This window comes from Pinus tabuliformis, chromosome 4_2, assembly GCF_031772625.1.
Source record: "Pinus tabuliformis cultivar Carrire ecotype Pingquan chromosome 4_2, CPIR1, whole genome shotgun sequence".
NCBI lineage: Eukaryota > Viridiplantae > Streptophyta > Pinopsida > Pinales > Pinaceae > Pinus > Pinus tabuliformis.
Window position 1 is genome coordinate 449,673,042 of NC_142304.1, and position 16,182 is coordinate 449,689,223.

General features: G+C 37.7%; 1 protein-coding gene across 1 annotated transcript in view; it reads left to right on the forward strand.

Annotated features, from left to right (window-relative positions):
• The window catches only part of LOC149169901 (uncharacterized), a 40,102-nt gene extending 31,759 nt beyond the window's left edge, over positions 1–8,343 (forward strand). Inside the window, exon 5 of the mRNA XM_089425374.1 lies at positions 7,632–8,343. Coding sequence (XP_089281500.1) covers positions 7,632–8,343 — 712 coding nt within the window. The remainder of the gene's footprint in view (positions 1–7,631) is intronic.
• The last annotated feature ends 7,839 nt before the right edge of the window (positions 8,344–16,182 follow it).

Below are 16,182 nucleotides of genomic sequence, written 5' to 3' on the forward strand. Positions count from 1 at the left end.
CCAGGGGGAAACCTTCCCTTGTAATTGATAAATGGAAAGTCTAGCCTTCAAATAATTCTCACACTCGTAGACTTGGAAATACTTTGTCATATATGGAGTCATGCTTCTGCATCCTCCTCCTTTTCACCTTCAAAGGTAGGGGGTTTTATTTTTCTGAACTCCCCTTGCAACTTCGTGTTCTTCTTCCTTTTCTATGTTTTTGGGGAAGTTTTGTATGAATCATCTCCACTTTCATACTTTTCTGATTCTGTCTCTACATTTTTTATTTTCAATTATTTTGATTCTATTATTCTATGACTAAACGTTTCATTTAAATCCCTTATCATCCATTCTTGCTCTTCACTAGATTTTAGTAGACACTCATTGATGGTTCTAAGGTGAGATAAATCTTGTTGTAGATTTATAATAATCTCCATAAACTGTGTTTTTTGCGGGGTATTTCCTCCACCCAACTCCACATATAGTCCCTCTCCCTCTACCATTGATGGAGTATGATCATCAACCATGTTGCGGTGTAACCTTGCTTCACTTGAGTGCCTTATAGCTAACACAAACTAGTATTAACATAACAATTCTTAAATCAGATTCCTAATTATGCACAGAACCTTATTTTAGTGTGGGGTTTCCATGCAAGCCAAGTGTTGAAACTGGTGCTCGAATACCATATGTCACATACCTAGATTGGTAAAAAAAAAAAAAATCTCTATATACTTATCTGTTTCTACTTATAGTTATGCCAACAATCACAAGGTTACCTTAAGGTATCCTTAATATAGTTCATTTCTTGTTTGAGTGGTGGTAACCCACTAACCCTATGCAAAGGTAGTCACTCCAAATTCTTATGAATTTGTATTATCCATATTGTGTAGTTCTAAAGTTTGGTATATGATGCATAGATTCCATATGACTATCCTTGTTAACATAGATATCTTGTGCACTAGAAAGGTGAGGCTATTTCAACCTTGGTACAAAGGTGATAAATTTAATGTTTTTTTAGAAGGCACTAGAGTTTATTAAGTACAATTGAGTTTGTACAAACAAGAATGATGGTTTATTAGGTTTTTTGAAGCCAACCAGTAGAGGCCATGTTGCCATATCGCATGTTATCTTCATATGATCACCATGTCTGATACATGTGGATGCTAAATATTTATTCTAGCCATATCAATGGTGGAAATACCATTTCACCAAACCCTAATCTTATGAATTTCCTTGTCTCTCCATTCATTTGGTTTTGGTTTTGGTTCCGCCTAGTGCATTGTTTTTCTTTCGAAAGCCGTTGTGGTGATGAGGAAACATGGTAGTTGTGTTTTACTTTTTGGGTGTGTGGATGCAAGTTTTCTTCCTAAATTTCTACTTCACCCTTTTGTAAGGTATAGCAATAAATTTTCATGTGGTCAATCTTACCCTCATAGTTTTCTTTACTCTATCTGCTTCCTGTTATTCTAATCCACACTATTTTTCCTCTGTTACCTCAAGGTTCTCTCCATGTTTCAATGATAAAAATCCCTTAGTGTCACTCAATAGTCCCTATGTAACTTCCTTGGGGTTACTATTAATGAATTTTTCAAGCAGGTAATTTCGCCTTTTCCTCCTTTAATTTGTATTGCTTAAGTAATGTTTCCAATAACCTGCTTGGAGTCATCTCCTAATTCCATAGAATACTTTCCCGAACATGGTTTTAATTTAATGTGCAAGGTCGTTCAAAATTTCGTTGTCACAGTCCCTTCTCTATGTCATAGGTGATGGCTTGCCCCTTTTCTGCGTATAACCCTTATAATTTTTTTCTTTAGGTTTTTTGTTTTCATTTGACTAAGGATAGCCTTGCCTCTCTTGTTTCCTTCCTACTTCTTTTAGAGTACTCGTGAATTTAATTTAATTTCTCAAGTGTAGAATGGTTCTATTTGATGTGATATAGGAATGGGTATGGAATCCTCTTATTACTGGTAATTAAGTAATTTTTTTCTGAATCATTTTCCAACAGTTTCGTGAGGTCATAACCATTTCGATGCATAATTCCTATAATTTTCTCAGGCTTTCAAACCCTTAGAGAAGGTATTTACTTACCCATTTTGGTTCCAAGTTTTTTAATGTACATTATTATTCCTTTTATGACACCTATATATGAATTTATCTCCATTGTACCAATGACGATATGGGAATTGTGCATGAACAAGATGCCCAGGTGATTTAAAACTATAGGTATGATCTTAAACTATTATATATATATATATATATATATATATATATATATATATATATATATATATATATATATATATATATATATATATAGATATCTATATATATATATATATATATATATATATATGTATATGTATATGTATGTATGTATGTATGTATTCGAATCCATGGCAACAGGTATCTCGTTTTCATGACCCATTGACTTCATAAAGAAACAAAATTCCACCTCTGACATATTTCCACTGTTCCTATAGGTCAGCTTTCCACATGCTCCCCATGGATTCCTTGTTGTACAATTTTAGCGCATGGATCAATTGAATCCAATTTTTTTTTGGTTATTCAATGTAGAATAGTTTCTTTTAGGAAAGAAAAGGGAAGTAGATAATATTGGAGAGAATCATCAAGTTGGCGTGTGCCCTATCTAGACAACCTCTGGTGTACGATGTTATTATATGTGTATCAAATTATGGCTAATTATTAAAACATGCTATGTACAGATGTGTCATAAATTTATATATTTTCAATTGAAACCTTCAAAGGTTGGATATGTTTTCTTTTATGTAACTGGTGCTTGTTATGGGAATGGTTACATATTGCTTTCAATTTCCTATGTGTTGATCAACTTAATGTCATAGACAATTTTTTTGTTGCATGTTTTGTAGTCCATTTCATACATTCCCCTATCAATGCATGTGCAACCTCATAGAAAAAAGTGTTAGACAGACTTATCTTATTTAATTCGCAATTGGAAAGTGTCTTTCTTCTTTGGTTTGATTCCAATGTTTCCCCATTTTTTTTCCTTTGATATTCAAGATTTATAATCTCTAGATGAAGTGCCTCTCATAAATGTATTTTTGATATAGTATTTGGGTATATGTGGTGTAAAAGTAAACAATTTAACTTATGAGTCTAATTTAGATAATAAGGGGCGAAACTCCCTATGTAAAATGGTACCAGTGTGTACTAAATCTACCATTTTGTAAGTTCCTTCCCATTTTATAATTGGCTAACTATTTATCCCTAAATGATCTTAATTCTTGTTGAATAATAGCTTCAATTTGGTTTGGGTAGTACTACTTTCAATTATGTGAATTTCCACCAATAGATAATATGGGTTTGTTTCCAAAGTTTTTGTCTTTGTAAGTAAGTTTCCTCCATCATTTACACTGACTAGGTGTTGTCGATTCATTTATTGCTATACGGGTTTTGTTATGGATCTATCTCTGTTAAAAAATTATACTTCCTCTATATGTATAACTTCCTAATCCTTGGCAGGACTTGATATTCAACTTCCTTCAAAGCACAACCTTGTTTTCCAATTCTCTTAATTGTCTCAGAATTTGTTTATAGATAGGGAATGCATTTTAATTCTCGCTACTTGAATCTTTATGGAAACTTGATTGAGCTATAACTCATAATATGTGGTGTCCTTCCTCTGCTTAATAGGAAATCCTCATCCAAGTTGTGTAGTTTCATATGGTTACCAATCTATCAATAACTTTATTGCCAAGTATTTTAACCTTCGTTTACCCTTTCAATTTTTTTTTCATTTGTTACTTTTCCCATATGAAGGTGCAGTAACTTATGCTAAAATGATTTTTCATTAGGGGAATTTTAAGGCCTAAAATGGCCCTCCTAAGAAAAATTTACAACCAAAACAAAATTTATAAGAACCAATAAGATTCAAGATGATGACGTCAACCATGGGGGATGATTCACCTTTTTTGGAGTAAAAAAGTAAAAGGATTAAAAAATAATAAAATAATAAAACTACTTTTCAACTCATATTTTCAACTTATCTCCCTAAGGTTTTACTAAAATTTCAAGCGGGATTACCCATTGGATGCAATATTTAATTCCTCATCTAAGGATTACCCATGTTGCATACTTTTGATGGACCCCGCTACACGAAAAATGAGAAATTCATGAAGAAACATTATTGCAATCACTTTTTTCATGTATTTCTCCTTTTTCATATAAGAGGGGCCATCGAAAGTATGCAACATGGGTACTCCTTCAATTAAGAATCAAATTATGCATCCAACGAGTGTTGTTTCTCAAAATTTGAGTAAACCCACAGGGAGATAAGTTTAAAATATGAGTTAAAAAATTGTATTTTATATTTTTCCTCTAAAATTTGATGATGTAATCTAATCTTATTTTATTATTTCCACTATTATTTTATAATTTCCTTAGGAGAACCATTTTAGACCTCAAAATTCCACTAGTTTTTTAAACATGACACAGCTAAATATATAAATAATAAAATCTCATAAGGATACACTCTACCAAATCATTAGTGTTGTATTTGTCCCTTCTTTTCCTTACAATAAAAAACAATGTAACCAAACTTACTTGAGTAATTTCCCATTCACATGTACATATATCTATAGTATATATTTCAACATATCTACCTTATATCACCATATTCATCATAAGAATTTGTATTAGATTCGGTTAATATTCCATAGGCATACAGAGACATAGTCAACCATAATTTTTTTAGCCGATAAATAATTGAGATACACAAAAACTACCTACATAAGACTTCTACCAAACCAATAACTAGATCATATTTAACACTTCCACTAGACCAGTAACTAAGCATATTCAAGTACCACTTGTATGCATCTACTCTAATATTTAAGATACACCATTTCATCAATCAAAAACCTAAATAGATTTCCTAATCATATCTGCTACTCAAAATACACTTGAAAAACACACTTTCCTCCCAACATTGAACTGAGTCAACTAGTTTACCTCGAGCCAAGATATGTTTGCTAATGGAATCAACAACCTCATCGATTCCCAGGTAATATATTTTACAACCCTTCTTCCCTAGTAGATTTTAGCAGCATCCCACTTTTTCGGTTTGCTAATCCACTTGCCTAGTTTTCTTTTTTCTTCCGAAAAGGGTACTTTTCCTTTTTTTTTAAAGCCTCCTTTTCTCTCCTACAGTGATTTATTACATCCATAGTTAGTGTATGTCTCCAACTAAGTGATTTAATAGATATTTTTCTCCCATCATATTAAATCGTGTTTATTTTTTCCTAGAGATTTTTATGTGATATTTAAAGGAAGATTTATCTTAATTTCATCCATCAATAATGGTTTCTAATCTTGGCAAGAAACTTCTAACTCTAACAACGCTTTCCCAAGTAATTGCCAACATTTTATTTATTAATGAAATATATTAATTACATCACCATAATTTCATTGTTCACATCAATTGAAAAATCCTAGATGATTTCATTGTTCACATCAATTGAAAAATCCAACATGATTTCCTTAGCGGTCATCTTAAAATAGTCCAAGTCTAAAAACCCCAACTCACTACATAAAGATGAGAGGGGTATTAGAGGGGTATTACATTGATCGTAAAAGATAAAGTATTTTGAAACTTAATATATTAAATTTTATTATGTTTTTATATATTGGAAAATTAGTTAAAAATTAAAATTCAATTAATTTTTATAATTTATAATTTTAATAATTAATTTAAATTTAATTGAGATAAATATATTTTTATTATTCTTTATCTAAACAATTATATATATATATATATATATATATATAATATGACTTCTTTTAAGTTAAAAATAAAAACAATTATTAAATTAAAAGAAAAAATAACTTTAATACAATATATATTTTTTTATTAATTTATTAATTTAAATTATTTTTTAAATAAGTTTTTTATCAATATCATTCATTTTTTTAAAGTGGTTTTAATTAACAATGTGCACTGAAAATGAGTAATTTTGGTCTTGTATTATATACTAGAATAGCTATATAATTTAAATGGCAAGTAAATACTAATAGGCGTCAATCCATAGTAAACACTAAAATAATTATTTCATCACAAGTTACTAAAATAAAAGTAAACTAGTACAACCACATAAAGTTATTAATGTGGTTGATATAACAAACTATTTATAAATATAACAAAAAAAACTATTGCAACATGAATAATTATAAATATAATGCCTTACCAGATTATTGCAACATAAATATAATGCCTTACTAATGCACAAATTTACTTGATTCACTATGTATAAAAGGATTATGGGTCAACTTTAACTTAGAAAAAGAAGGAATGACACATCTTATTGTAAAATGAACCATTTTTCTAAATAAAATTTGCTTAAATATTAATTTCCACATCTAATTAGAATATGAACTTATTAGCATTGAAATAATCTCAAATATCTAGGAAATGGGTGGGTGAGGAGACACATTGCAAAAATCTAATTTAACTTGAGAAGAAAAACTACACATCTTATTGTAAAATGGACCATTTTGCTAAATAAAAATTGCTTATATATTAATTCTGATCTAATTATAATATGAACATATTAGAATTGGAACAATATCAGATCCCTAGGGAATATGATTTTTTTTAATTTATTAAAAGTCAATGCAACCTAAAACACTCTGTAACACACTAGAGTCATTAATAAACATTAAGACTAAGCATATGTTGAGCATATTCCCTTCAGAATCAATCTAGCCCATCAATTCTAATAAAAAATGTCAACAAATCCTCATTCACCATAAGATGAAATAAGAAGCCTTGGCAAAAATCATGAGAATTAACTAAATTATAATCATATTTTAAATAATAATTGTTATTATATCTTTCACAGACATGGTATTACACATTCTATTTTTCCTTTGAGTGAGTATTTCTTTTTGTTTTTGACAAAACAAAATTGTAGCATTTACTTTTATATTTTTCATTGTGAAGCTTCATAGGAAACTACCAAAAATTAAAATCCTTAAAAATATTTCATACTCATGTAAATAACATATTTACCATCAATTCCTACCCACCATAATTTAAGCAAATATTTGCATAAAAAATAGATAGCAAGAAGATGTAAATAAATATGTTACGAGGCGCTGCTAGTGCCCACCAATATTTATGTTTTCTTTAAAAGTTTAATAAGTGAGACCAAAAATATAAATGTTTACACTTAATAAGCACAATTAAACATGTAAATATTCATAATTATTAATGGTTACTACCCACCAAAATTTATACAAGTCTTTTCCCTATAGTGGACAATTATTTTTCAGTTTCATATATCAATTTAAATTTTTCTTGAAACCTTTCTAACCATTAATTAATTAAAATGTAACTTAATTATTTTGTAATATTTAAATTTAAAATTTTATTATTCAAATTAAATAACTTTATTCATTACATTTTACATTATTCAATAACTTTATTGATTACATTTTACTTTATTCACTAAAAAAATGTAATGGGATAAATCATTAATAATTAAATAAAAGTTAATTCAATATCTTGCAAGAACAACTACCTTTTAAAATATGTTCTTAGGCTTAATTCTTATATGGGTGGTAAAAATAACAGTCTTCAATGGTGGTAACATCTACGTGGTAAAACAATAACTCAGAATCTGGACTAGGGTTCTGAAAACCCTACGACGGTGCTGCTTGCGCTCCCTGCACTCCTCCAAATCCTTCCATAATGCTCAACTGCCATCAACCGGCAAACCGAATTTGGTTCTCCGCCGAGGTAATGGGATTTTCCCGGGGAGGGCCTCAACGCCCTCCCCGTCGTCCACTCGTAACCCTCAAGGGCATTCTGGCTTTCTGACTTCTGAGCTAGGGCATGATGCAGAGAATAGTGATCGTCGTCAAGGGCAGAAGAATACAAATCAATCCACACATGCGACAAAAGTAGCCAACGGGAAATCAGAGGGATCTCGAGAAACATCGGATAGGCTCAGGATCACATCGAAAACCTGCAAGTCAGTGGCTGCTAAATGGCCCCAGATCGAATTGCTGAGCCATAGGGTCAACGGACAAATCCAGTTCATGAAGGACCATGCGCTTATTGGAAATTTTATTGGCTTTTGGCTGACGGAAAAGGCACTACGTGGTTGTATCTCAGCCAAATGGAAGCCTAAAGGCCATGTAACCCTGCAACTAGGACCTAAAGGGTTCTTCACAGCGATCTTTCTGTGCATAGAAGATAGAAACCATATCATGGATCAAGGACCCTACCTCTTCAATTCAGCAAGCCTCTACCTAAGAGCATGGGTGGAAAGGTTCAACCCAGAGAAGGAGGACCTTAATTGGGCTCCAGTATGGATCAGGATGTAATCGCTTCCGATGGAGTACTGGGATGAAGATTCTCTCAAGGACATAGGAAATGGATTGGGGGAGTATGTAAAATCGGCGGAGGAAACGAAACTGCGCAGATACACCTCCTACGCCCGTATTTGTGTCTTCATGCATTTGGACAAACCCCTGCCGGACTCGGTAAGTCTTCTTCATGATGATTTCGAATGGGTTCAACCCCTAGATTATGAGCATGTCCCATTTCGCTGCCGTAGATGCCATGCATTGGGTCATCTCTTCAGAGATTGTCCTCTCAATCTCAACTCTGTCAATGCTGCACCGTCAGGGCAGACCAATCAAGAAGGATTTACTAAAGTAGCCTCTCGTAAAAGATCTCACAAGAAGCCCCCCTCAGGGAAAAAACCCTTGCCGGATGCCGCCTCCCTCCCCTCTACCAGCAACAGTTTTGAGGTCCTCGCCGATCCCTCAGCTGACCATCTCCTGCATACCCCCCCTGATCCTGCGCCCTCAGCCCCCCCCTTGCATGTCAGTTCCCCCCCGGACTCACCCTAGAAGGAAAGCAAGAACTCCGAGAAAAAAGAGAAAGATATGGAGGTGGATGACATTCCCAGTCAATCCTTAAGCCCTGCTTTCATTGTGGATGAGGAAAATCAAGTACACCAAATGGAGGAAGAGCCTAAGAGCATTGACCTAAATGGTCTTAATATCTTGGCAATGGAGCAATTTTGTAGGAAAAGGGATTATGACAAAATATCAGAGCTCCAGATCAGCAAACTGGAAGTCAGCATCGCTAGAGCTTACCAGCAGCAGCAGCTTGGCATCCAATCGGGTAGTTAATGGGATGTAGGCTTACCCCCCAAGGATTCCAAAAAGCGAGGGAGAAGAACAGATCTCCAGTGGACAATTGCGTTAGGGAAAATTCTGGTGGAATTAGGCACGTATGTCAAGCTAACTAAGTACTACAAGCCCACCCACAACAATGAACCATGAAGCTGATCTCTTGGAATATAAGAGGGCTCAACAACCCTGCGAAACAAAGACTAATAAAAGATATGATTAAGCAGGAGAAACCACAAATTTTCTTTCTACAAGAAACTAACTGTAATAATAGTGCTATAGAAAATATTCTATCTAAAGCTTGGCCAGGATGTCACTCGGTGGCACTGGATGCCACACAGTCTTCGGGAGGTTTGCCAATTGCTTGGAGCACCCAAGCGATTGAGCTGAAAGACATTCATGAAACACATCACATTATTCAAGCAACCTTTCACATAGTAGGCACTAATGTGTATGGTCACTTGACCAACGTTTATTTTCCCCAAATAGCCAGCAAAAAAATTGGAGCTCTTAATACAATGGAATAAATCAACAGCAACAGAGTCCATCCACTGTGGATCATAAGAGGGGACTATAATATGATAACCAAGATGGAATAAAAGAAAGGGGGGTGCGTGAGACTGGAGCAGGAGGTTTCCCACTTCAAGGATTTCATATATAACAATGCTCTCATAGATATGCAATTTTGCAATGGTACGCATACATGGAGTAACCACAGGACGACAGCAAATAGCATCCAAACATGATAGATTCCTCCTTTCTGACAATATAGTGCATCTAGCAGAGATATATCAACTTCAATTCTCCCATACTCAGGCTCAGATCATTGGCCGATCGCCCTCCAATGGCAAAGACCAGGTGATGTAAAAAGGTGACCTTTTCGCTTCGAGGCTTTCTGGCTCTCACACCCCGCATTCAAAGACTTCATCAAATCTGTATGGACATCCTTTCCCCCACCAGGCAGTTCAAAAATGTTTCAGTTCCAGCAAAAACTCAAATTCCTTAAGGCCCAAATCAAGATTTGGAACAAAGAGACATTTGGCAACATCTTTCAAGCTTAGCAGAGTTTAAACAAGGAGATGGCAGAGCTCCAGCAACATATCATCTCAGAAGGACACAACGACGAAACCTTGGCTCAGGAACTGCGCATTCATAACTAATTAGAGGAGTGAAGGAAGCAGGAGGAAATCCTATGGAGAAAAAAATCTAGGATTAAATGGCTGAAAGAGGGAGAGAGGAACACTAAATTCTTTCATTGAACCACAATACAATGAAGGATGTACAACACTATCTCATTCATTCAGAATCCAGAGGGGGAGAGATTGGAAAATCATGAGGAGATAGAGCAGGAGTTCCTTAGGCATTTTCAGCAGGTTCATCAAGAACCCCAACTGGATAGAACTCCGGCCATAGATAAAATCATCACTAATGTGCCCAAAATCATTACAGCAGAGCACAATGAACTTCTCCTACATCCTATCATGCAACAGGAGGTGGATACAACAATGCAACAGCTCAAGGAAGGTAAGGCCCCTGGACCGGATGGCTTTACCACAACGTTCTTCCACTCCTTTTGGGATCTGATAAAAGAAGAGGTTTGGCAAGTGGTGGAGGAATCGCGCACCCAACACTGGCTTCTTCCCTCCCTTAATTCTACCTTCATGGCGCTTATCCCCAAGGAGGAGATCACCAGAACACCGGACAAATTTAGGCCAATTGCACTTTGTAATGTCATATACAAGGTGATATCCAAGGTGATTGCCAACAGGCTGAAACCGTTTCTACCCATGCTCATCTCACCGGAACAGTTGGGCTATGTAGAGGGGCGGCAGATCCTGGATGGAATCATTCTCTCTCATGAAGTCATACACTCCCTCAAGCACTCCAAACAAGCAGGTATGATCCTCAAGCTCGATCTCTCAAAAGCTTTTGATAAGCTTAATTGGTTATACATTCAAAAAATGCTATCAGCTTTCGGTTTCTCACATATGTGGGTGCGCTGGGTGATGAGCCTCATATCTTCCTCTTTTTTCTCCATCCTCATTAATGGCATCCCCTCCCGTCCCTTCAGGCCTTCCAGAGGAATCAGACAAGGTGATCCCCTTTCACCTTTCCTTTTTGTATTGATGGCGGAAGGCCTGGGTCGTCACATTAAGCAAGCCCTCCTCTCCAATCGACTCAAAGGTCTGTCCATCCACAATCTGCCTGCGATTTCCCACCAACAGTTTGTGGACGACAATATGCTGTTTGGGTACCCCTCTGTTCAGGAAGCCTCTCTTTTCAAAACCCTGCTGAATGATTTCTCCGAAGCCTCTGGCACTTGCATCAATACGGCTAAATCTCAGATCTACTTCTTCCACACCCCCCCGGTCACTCAATTTTCCATTGCGCGTATTCTGGGTTTTACCATTGACACCCTTCCCTCCAAATATCTGGGCGCCCCTCTAATAGCCTCCGCCTTAAAGCACGCCTCTTGGCGCACTCTCCTTGAGAAGCTAGAATCACGTTTAAATCTATGGACTCATAGAACTTTGAACATTGCCAGTCGATTGGTCCTAATCAAAGCGGTCCTTCAGTCTATGCCTCTATACCTTTTTTCTATCTTGGCAGCGCCCAAATGGGTAATTAAAAAAATAAAATCCCTTCAGCACAACTTCTTATGGGGAGCCACTGGAACCAATCACAAATGGGCCTTGGTGAGATGGACAACAGTCTGTAAGCCTAAAGAAAAAGGAGGCATTGGTCTAAGGGACCCAAGTCACAGCAACTCAATCATGTGTGCCAAAATATGGTGGCAATGGGTAACCACGCCCAACAAGCCATGGGAAACCATCTGGATAGCCAAATATGCCAACCTTAGGCCGCTAGAAAATCTGATCAGGTACACCCCCACAGTGAAAGGTTCCTTAATCTAGAATGTCGCCAAACAACACTACCTAATGACCAACAAGATAGTTTTTGGGAAGTGAGGAATGGATGATCTGCGCGATTCTAGATGGACGCGTGGAACCAGCTGCCAAAACTCCATAACATCCTTGAACATCATCCACACAGATACAGGGAAGGACAGTTACGAGAAGAAGTATGGCAGAATTGGACCCAAGACATGGATCAAGGATACCGACAACGGAAGAATAGCAATAGAAAAATTGAGCATGCGGATCACCAAAATCAGCAGCTTCTCAAGGGGGAGCTCGAAAGTCGGCCAATCAGATGCTCAGAGGACAAAGATATCCTCCATTAGGGCTACACGCCCAGGGGAATCTTCACAACCAAAGAGGCCTACAAGCTCTTATGAATCGACTCAGACCCGCTAGATCCCATTTGGAGCCAAATTTGGACTCCAGGCATTTGGCCCAAGGTCTTTCTTTTCCACTGGCTAGTGGGGCATCGCAAGATTCTTACCTGAGATAATCTTAGACACAGGAATTTTCATGGACCCTCCAGGTGAATCAACTGCAAATATCATGAAGAAACCTTTCAGTACCTCCTCGCTTCCTGCCCTCTGGCCAAACAACTGTGGGAGAAAGCTAGCTTCCGATGTCAAAGAAATTGCAGAGGTTCAATTGACATCCCCGACTCCCTTCGTCAATGGCACCGGACCCCCTACGAAAGCGGGATTCTCAATCACCTGTGGAGAATAATCCCTGGACTCCTCCTCTAGATGATTTGGAAGGAAAGGAGGAAGCGCATATTCAAGGATCAAAGTTCCCCTCCAGAAATCATATGGGGCAATTTCTGTCACAATCTCCAGGAGACCTTGGCGATAGGCAAATGGACGCAGGAAGATCTTCCCTCCACCGACGCTGAAAAATCCATCTGGGCAAATTGGAATCTGAACCTCCAACTGGATGCTCACTCACCTACCATGATGATGAGCAGTAACAGCCGGAAGGACTCTTGGACCCCTCCCCCTAGGAACTCCATCAAGCTCAATTTCGATGGCGCCTCCAAGGGCAACCTTGGAAATGCAGGATTTGGGGGTGTTTTTAGAGACTACAAAGGGTTTCCAATCCTCCTCTACTTTGGGAATATAGGCTGGGACACCAATAACTCAGCGGAACTGGAAGGGCTTTGGCAAGGGCTCCTCCTCTCCAAGAACTTCAACTTCCAGCCCCTGGAGATTGAAGGGGACTCCCAAATCCTCATAAACATGGCCAAACAACTTCAAAACGGGACTCATGCGAGGAAAATTGCTAATAGCTGGAGGCTTGAGGCCAGACTGGAGGCCATAGAACACCTCCTCCACAACAATCAAGCCATTATTTTCAATCATACCAAGAGGGAAGGGAACAAAGTCGCGGATCTCCTAGCTAATTTGGGAGTGGAAGCAAGACACACCATGTTATTAGGCACAACTAACATAATTCAAAACCATGACCATGCCCAGGAATTCACCAAGTTGGTTCAAAGCGATGCAGCCCCCCCCGATGCGGGTGAATAGGGAGGCGATCAGCGTGATGGGACAGGGGTGGTGGGAGGCGGCTCGACACCTGCCCACCCTGTACGTGAAGAGTAATGTCAATCGGGGGAGGGTAGCCTGGCATGCAGGCCATTACATTCTCCCGTTAAGTGCTACAGGATCCGCTGTTATTGCTTCGGCTCTCGCATGCTGTGACCTGCAAGCGATGGCGGCCTCCATCAATGAGGCAGTTATGGTGTGGGTTAATCGAGAAAGGGCAGACAATTATAAGGAGGGGCAGGGTAATGCTAGCGCGATGCAGCTAGGTGAGGTGTTAAGCTGGGTCCTCTCTGTCAATTCTGAGCCTGAAGCGGAGTTGCTGTGTCTGGTTTGTGCTAATTCTCTCTGGGGCACTGGCCAGAGTTCGGGCTCTGGGAAGTGGCCTCTGATTTCGAGTCTCGGGTGCATTGGTCCTGTTTCGCATAAAGATTTTGAAAAGGAGGGGGGGACATTGTAGGAAACTGCCTCTCCGCTCCCGTTCAGTCCTATTCCATCTCTATTGGCTCTGAGGTTTTTAGTCTCAAGGTTGGCGGCATTCCTTCTGTTATGTTATCCAGCTCTGGAAGGAGGCCTCTGTATTTTTCTTCCCTTAGCTCGAACCTCCTGTACATTGGCCCTGTTCTGTGCGTGGTCCTGGAAAGGGGTGGGTGGAAGACAGGGGAGAACAAGCCATCTTGTCTCGTTCGGTCCTCTCCCACCTCTGTGGGCTTTCAAGGTTTCAGTGTGGTGTTTGGTGAATATCCATCTGAGGCCCCTCCTATTATGGCCCGCCTTCGACAGAGAATGGGTTGCCGTCGAGGCCAACCCAGGCGTGCCCCCAATGACTCCACTTCAGACTCGCCGGCCACCAACGAGCTGTTCACTGGGCGTTATCCGAGTACCCGTAGTGGGTGAGGAAGGCGCCGCGCATCCAATCTGCCTCCAGGGCCACCCTCGACAACTGGGTCTGCCATTTTTACTTTCAACAGTTCGCTTCATCGGCCACGGGTCACTGCACACATCTCGGTGGTGTTTTACGAAACCACGCAATTGGAAGGCACTGATAGTCATACGGGAGGTTCGGGAGCTACTGATGGTCCTCCCCCTACGTTCCAGCTTGGCATTGGTATGATGCCACAGCCTGCACAAGCGGAACCAGGGAGAGGTATTCAGGACACGGAGATGCAGCCTGCCAATCCCGGTCCCTCTGCTCAGTTCAACGCTCCTGCTGAGGATGAACAGGAATTCGGCTGGTGCCGAATTGTGGAGGAACAGCCTGATGAGTAGCATGCTTCTGCTGGAGGTAATCCTCCTTCTTTTTGATCTAGTTTTGGCTATCCTCGGCTGCTTCTTAGTCATCTGGGTTTTGGGTCTCTTCCGGCTGCTGACGAATGGATCTCCTGGTTTTGTTTGGGATGTATGGGACTCCATGGGTGGTTTTAGAACTTGGTCATGTGTTTCTTCACCTCTGGAAGGAGGCTTAAGTTGGTTTTTTTGGAATGATGGCTCTCTTCAGAGCAATGTACTGACTTCGGTCACCCTGTAAATACCTTCTCTTCTTCTTAATAGAATTAATTTTACATAGAAAAAAAAAACTACCTTTTAAAATATATCTATCTATACTTTACATCGAAAATTTAAAACCTTCTAGACAACCTTCTCAGCAAAAACATTATCACTACGATAAGACATTATTATTGTTGCTAGTAGGACTGGATTCTCTACTATCACAATGCATATTTATAATTAAAAAAATACCTCAATTACCAATCAATAAAACCTGAATTTACTAGATCCTTCCCACTATCACAATGCATAACTATAATTAACAAAATACCTCAATTTACCAATTAATAAAACCTAAATTCACTACATCCTAAAACTTGATGTTAGCTTGAATTAAACATTTTTTTTTATTTAGCTATATTTAAACTAAGAAGTAGTTACTAGCTACTATGTAGCACTTGTTATAAATGATAAAATGAATTAAAATATAAATTAAACTTATATACATTGTAAAATAACATCTATCAATATCTTTATCCATGGAGGTTCAACCCCACTTTATCATGAAGATTCTTAATATGTAAATACTCTTTGCTACAATGCCATGAGCTAATACCATGGATTACCAATACCACATGCCCAAAAAAATAATTCATTTCACATAATACTTGGCATTTTTTTAATAAATGAATTTAATTAAAAGGATGGAAATAATTTTTGATAAATACTTTTAAGATTATTCTAGAATATTCTATGGTGTGTAAATATCTACCATCCACTTGATAATTATTGATAATTAAATTAAAATTCTAGAAGCTCCGTTCCAAAATAAGAATGTCTATCAACTTAATAATTAAATAACTAAAACAATTAAAAAATATACGTACTATAGGAATACACAAATAATAGGCATAAAAAGGTTCACACAATCATTATAATACTAAAAAAAAATTAGAGCAAAGGAAAACAAGTGATAAATTTGATTAAGTTGCTAATGTAATTAAAACTATTTCTAAAGAAAATCAATTTTTATTTTAATCATAAATTTATTATTTTTTGGATTTAAGACCTCTGTG